Consider the following 6,199-nt stretch of genomic DNA (forward strand, 5'->3'; position numbering starts at 1 on the left):
CCTCCGCGTCAACATTATGAGGTAGCTAGGGCAAAGCCAGTTTCTCCTCCTCCTCTCTAATCGGTCTCCGCAATTTGTCCCCAAGATGCATTTTTAGCCAAAAGATTGTTTCTTCCAGGGAAGTATTACATGATTTGGCCACTGATTAAGGATTTTTCTATGAAAAAGGTTGAATTTTGATGTTGCAAACCCTATATTCTTCCATTTCCCTACTCTGTGATCACCTTATTTGTCCCAAGCTCGCATTCGCAAGCAAAAAATTGTTTCCTCTAGTGATTTAGCCATCGATTAGGATTTTTTTTTCCTACCAAATTGAGCTGAAAAGATTGAATTTTGATGTTGCAAACCCTAGGTTCCTTCTTTATTTTTGCCTCCAAGATTGCATTTTTAAGCCAAAAATTGTCTTTTAGGCAAATGCCACATTATTTGATCATTGATTAGGAAATTTTCTAAGAGATTGAACTGAAAAAGGTTGAATGTTGATGCTGCAAACCCTAGGTTTCTGAGATAGTTTCCTGAAGTAAAACAATTCCAGTCTACTATCTTCCTTTGATGAATCTGAAATATAATCCTGCTCGCATTAGTTCTAAACTCGCATTTCGACTACAAAGTCTCACAATCTGATCTATTCTATGATCTTCATTTTGCAGTTACAATTACTCAGGTTGTGGAGCATCTACAGGGAAGGTAAGCATTGGAAAGGTCATAAGAAGCACAATTATCCCCTTTTATATGCTATCTTTAGTTAACTTATACCTTTTGTGCAAAACGTAGTTATCATGAGTCGAACTTTCTTTCTTGTTGCTTGTTATCCTTGCAAAAGCCATCTGAGTTCAATACATATAACGACATAGAAGCCGTGTTCGATTGCTTGAAAGAAGAGTATGGTATAAAACAAGAGGAGCTCATCGTTAGTAACAAGAGCTCATTTTGTATGAATGTTGATGGCTAGTCTACTCTAGGTACTCATCAGGATGTTGCCCAGTTATTTCCAACATGTATGCCAGCATGAGAAGTCACTGGTGACACGATTCTACAGTGCATTGCGTGAAGCTTATCGGCGGTCAAAAGGTTTTCATTAAACACTGTATTTTCTACTAACCAATATATTCCTTTGTCATAGTTTCTTTTTTTACAAATAATTATGCATCCGTTGGTAATTCTCTGACCTTATGCTGCATTTCTATTTGATGAAAGCAGGTCCGGTTTGTTGTTATGGGTAATGTGTTCTGCTCCGAGTATCAAATACATAAAAGGTTTGACTTGAAGGGTTCATCCCATGGTCGGACAATTGAGAAGAATGAGGAAGAGATTGATGAGACAACTACACTCAAATGACATCGACGTCAATGGTTGCTTCATTGGTCTGTTGATGGAGTTGTTGCAGAAGGTCGAATTGCATCCACGGATCCAAAAACAAAAGCACATTACGTTCTTCTTGGTGGATCTTATTGGAAAGTCTGGATTGATAGAGTTTTCGTGGAGAAATTGGAGCTAATTCAACCAAACGAAGAGATGTTTTTTCTCGAGGATGCAATAGGAAGCATAGTCGCTTGGGCATCAATGTTTATAGTTTTGTCTGATTGATATAGATGCTAATGATTTGACCATATACTTTTTGTAGTAAAGATGAATTTTTGTTACTAGTTTGGATTGTTTTGTCTAACTAAATGTTGATGTGCATCTCTGATATATATTATAATTGTTTGAGCTCTGATTTTATAATTATGAATGTGATATTATAATTTTGTATGATATTTGTATGTGGTATTTGTGTGTTAGATTATAATTGTTTGAGCTCTGATTTTATATACATGTATATAGATCTATTGTATTTTAAAAATATAATTATCCGCAGCGCGTGGAGCGTGTGCTGCGGAAAATTGCACTTTTCCATAGCGCGCGGCCCACGTGCTGCGGATGCACCTTTCCGCAGCGCGCGGGGCGCGTGCTGCGGAGAGTCCCACCTTTCCGCAGCGCGTGGGCCGCACGCTGTGGATGAGCCTTTTCACAGCGCGCGCCCCGTGCGCTGCGGTGTATTATAAATTCCACGGCTTAGAGTTATGCAGCACGCGATGTGCGCTACCGATAGCTTAATTGCGTGTTGCGTAAAGTCAAATTTGTGTCTTTGATGTTATTTTTTGCTATTCATTCGTGCCAATGATGCTGATAAATCTTGATTGATTGAAATTGTTTTCTTTGATGTTATTATTCCTCAACAAACTCAATGGAAGTGTCTGAATAATGAGTTTGAATGTCAACTTAGTAAAGCATTATTTAGATAATAGCTCGATGAATATATCAATAATTTAATCTTTTGTGATCGTACTAAGAAGTAGAAGGTATGGATCTTGCGTAGGGATTTGGGCGATGACATTATATTGTACTACTCTCCTCATCAATGGATAACATAGAGATCTCGAATTACTCAATTCCTACAGAGACCACGCCCTTTATATAACAATGGACCTGATTCCATTATCAACATATTACTTAACAAGTTCTACACATATAAATCCACATTCGACAACACAAATCTGTAATTAACCATTTAATGGATTTGTTCTGGAATGGTATAAATCTGCATATTACAAACAAGCCCACCAAATGGTGAGATAAAATTATATCTATTTATTCTTTTAAATATTATATTACGGTACCACACCGGAGCCACACCCCGGGGCTTTGAATTTGTATTCATATAAAGGAAGATAACCCCAATTCGATTGAGTTGGGCACTCTGCAGTTGGTGCGTATCTCTCCGTGGGTCCCGGTCAGCACGCCGATGCTGCCCATCCTCACCATCGCCGCCGAAAATTTACTCTTGAAGACGGCTGAGTTGAGCGCGAACAGGGTCACCTGCGCCGCTGCCGCCGGCTTCGACACCAGCGTCTGGTCCGACGTGAACAGCCCCCTGTGCCTCAAGATGAGCTGGTAGTAGCTGTTGTCGAACCCAAGCTCGCTCGGCGGGTCCATCGGCACCTCGGTGTTGCTCTCCGCCGTCGGGCATTGCTGCTGCAGCTGAGCCGCGTACGCCGGGTCCAGCGTCGGGTCGACTCCGGAGCTGCTGCTGAAGTTATACAGCCTGCTGGTGAAGGCAGGGCAGTGAGCGACGCCAATGGTGTGCGCTCCTGAACAAGCATATACAAAATTAGTCAAATAATATAATATTAATTCTTCAAATTATACAATTATTAGCGACTAATCAATACCTGAGAGGGTGATCATCTCGTATTGGGTCAACCCTTTCCCGGCGAAGACTTTAGTGAGTTGACCGAGTCGGAGATTAGGAGAAGGGAGCTCCGACATGCTCTCGCTTGCCCTCGAAATTCTCCCGTCTCTTCTTCCAGCAGGAAGATCGTAGAAATGTCCTCCATACTGCAATCGCACATTACATTAATCCTTTACTCTCCAAAATATATATCATTTAAACATCGAGAGATTGTTCGAGCTAGCCAGCAAATGCTTTAATCATATCATCCTTACGTGTGCAACGCTGTCTCGGGCAAAAAAAGCGAGAATGTCCGCGCAGGAGACGACGCCGGGGCAGGCAGCTTCCAGTCTGGCCTTTGCATTATCGACGACTTGGAATGCTTCTTCCTCGATGGTTTGGTTTACCTCGGCGTCCTTCTCCGCCGTGTTCCCGTTCGCAGAAGCTATGAGAACCGATCCATCGCAGCCCTGCTCCGTCAATTGAATACGATCAGAAAACTTAAGTAACATTCAGACATGGTAACGAAGCTTCGATCGATATGCAATCGATATACTGACTCTGACAAAGCAGTCGTGGAAATGCATCCGGAGAAGGTCAGCGCCGATGTCGTCAGTCTGCTGGACAGCGTCATTGAAGGTTTGCCTGATGAGGGTTTCGGCGGTAGGGCAGGTTTGGGAGTAGAAGCCCACTCTGAGCTGAGCTGCTACTGCATCGCTCATCAGGCAGAGAACCATGCAGGAATAAACAGCTACGGACGCTAACGCCGCCATTGTTGATCTCCCACAAGGAGTCATTATTGCTTCTCTGAGCCAATGGGTGGCAAGGTGGAAGGAAGCGAGCCCCTATTTATAGGAATCGTGGTGTGCACTGATTAACTTTGCGGCAGCCCTCCATAACTCCATGACCATTGAAGGGTGGACAACTGCCAGCCACATTACTGTGCGTCGTGCATGACTTGTTCGGGACGTCTCCGAGGACATAATTGAGTTGTTATTTAAGTAACAGAGTTGTATATGGGAGGTATAACTGAATATAATATTTGGATGGTAAAGTTGTTGCATTGGACAAGTTCAAGATGGATTCCTGCAAAATTCATTTTCTGCTCTCTGGAATCTGTGATCCAGTAATCTCACATCAATTTCACGACCATATATAAGTAGGTAAATCTAAAAACTGTAATTGATTATGATGAAAACAAATAGTATTTAATTTCATTGAGATTGAGATTTGAATTTTTATCCTCTTTTATAAGTATTTATTTACTCTCTTCGTCTCATTATAAGGTTGACATAAAAAGTCGTTCGATATCGTGATTTAACTCCACGATGGCGCCGACGAAAAAAAAAAGCTCGGGTCAACGTTTTCAACTTGACTGCATTATCACCTTTGCTGCAGTGCTGTTCCCGGACGCAACTCTTCGAGACACTTAATGATTGGCTAGTGGAATAGTCATTCTACCGGAATGGAATTTAGATTTTATTTTATTTACTAAATCTATAATTAGTAGAATGATAATGGATTTGATTATTTTTGTCGGATTTTATCTATATTCTCGGCTCGTGGATAGCATACTTCATGCCTCTTCTGTCCATCCTCATCCTCTTGACTAAATAAATTAATCATGAGTGTTGGTGTGGAGGATTGTACATGCATGGGTTTAACAAGTCAAATTAAGAAGATAGTCTCGATCGAACTACATGCTGAAAAGTCAACGATGTGACAAATTAAACCTTAGTCATAAACGTCGGCTCTACAATTTAATAATATTTATATTATAATTATATATATAATATGCACAAAAATAATATTTAAAGTATTAGGTGGAAATTTACTATCTCATTGGACATTGATGAAGAAGTTTTCTCATGTGATTGGTTTGATTTGTATAGATTGACATGTATTGGCGTCAGTACTTATCCCGGCTAGGCATCTTCAATGTTTAAATCGTCATAAGTATTATTAGGTGACACAACTTGAGTTGCCGGCCCTAGAGCTTGTGTGGGTCGAACTCTCTCAATCCAACTTGTCAGATTTACCTGTTCGTGTCTAGGTAGAGTTAGAGACAACCCAAACTGATAAAGTCATACAAGTAGGATTGCCCCGGTTTACACCTCTATCTTAATTCATGCATGTGCCTTAATTAATATTAATTTTGACTTGCTTTGTCTCAAGTCAGAAAAAAATAATTAAAGTGGTGACTTTTTTGGTACGAAAAAGTAGAGGTTTTATTGGGTTAGATATGTATTAATTATATAAATTGACTTCATCATTAATTTTGATCCAATATCTCTACCTACTTTCTCTCATACGTCCCCGGGGCAATGGTGCAACGGTAGGACATTCGGATTGTAACTCAGGGACCCGCGATTCGATCCCCAGCTACGGCATATTTGTAGGAATTTTCCTCTAATGGGGAACACAATCAAAGGATGCTGGGCATCTGGATTGACCGTCGTTTGCGCTTCCGGATTTACCTGGTGGTTGGGGGGAAACTTCCGTGGGACCGGGCTGATCACTCCCAGAGATGTGGCTACTGGGATTATCATTTTTTTTCTCTCTAATAATACGCAAACCCCAGAAATCATTAATTTTAATATATTTATAAACAACTAACTATAAAAAAATGATAAATCCCAGTCAGTCTCATGGACTCAATTCTTGAGGGTGGCTGGTCCGATTCCACGGAAATTTTCCACCGACCACCAAGGTAAATCGGGAAGCGCATACGGCGGCCAATCCAGATGCCTAACATAAGCAACTAACTATAAGCCAACCTTTCTTGATTAGTTGATGTCCATGCACGCACATATCAAGCTCCAGAGGATTGAGTCGATCTAATGGGGCAGTTGGGGGCAGTTGTCCATCGCACATCACCACGTACGTTAATTAATTTCCTGCCTCAGTACGTTAACGCTTTTGATGCTTAAGTGAGATTTTAAAAATAGGAAATAATAGAACGACATAAATGATCTTGTGAGAGTGAGG

At 40.9% G+C, this 6,199-nt stretch overlaps 1 protein-coding gene across 1 annotated transcript; it reads right to left on the minus strand.

The window, feature by feature from the left end:
- Positions 1-2,697: 2,697 nt before the first annotated feature.
- LOC141818152 (peroxidase 5-like) lies at positions 2,698-4,010 on the minus strand. The gene is made up of 4 exons (XM_074705712.1): positions 3,772-4,010; positions 3,487-3,681; positions 3,213-3,378; positions 2,698-3,131 (listed from the first exon to the last, which is right to left on the minus strand). The coding sequence occupies exons 1-4, from the start codon at positions 4,006-4,008 to the stop codon at positions 2,698-2,700; spliced, it is 1,032 nt and encodes a 343-aa protein (XP_074561813.1). The 5' UTR covers positions 4,009-4,010.
- Positions 4,011-6,199: the final 2,189 nt, after the last annotated feature.

This window comes from Curcuma longa, unplaced genomic scaffold (genome assembly GCF_044706935.1).
Source record: "Curcuma longa cultivar G26 ecotype Majalengka, Jawa Barat unplaced genomic scaffold, ITB_CL_G26_1.1 contig_23534, whole genome shotgun sequence".
NCBI classification, from domain to species: Eukaryota; Viridiplantae; Streptophyta; class Magnoliopsida; order Zingiberales; family Zingiberaceae; genus Curcuma; species Curcuma longa.

Bases quoted from the DNA above. Each gene is read 5' to 3' on its own strand.
- LOC141818152 (XM_074705712.1), bottom strand. From the start codon at position 4,008: ATGACTCCTTGTGGGAGATCAACAATGGCGGCGTTAGCGTCCGTAGCT. The intron at 3,379-3,486 runs GTAAGGATGATA...GTGCGATTGCAG, and splicing joins CCCGAGACAGCGTTGCACAC to TATGGAGGACATTTCTACGA. The intron at 3,132-3,212 runs GTATTGATTAGT...ATGCTTGTTCAG, and splicing joins CGAGATGATCACCCTCTCAG to GAGCGCACACCATTGGCGTC.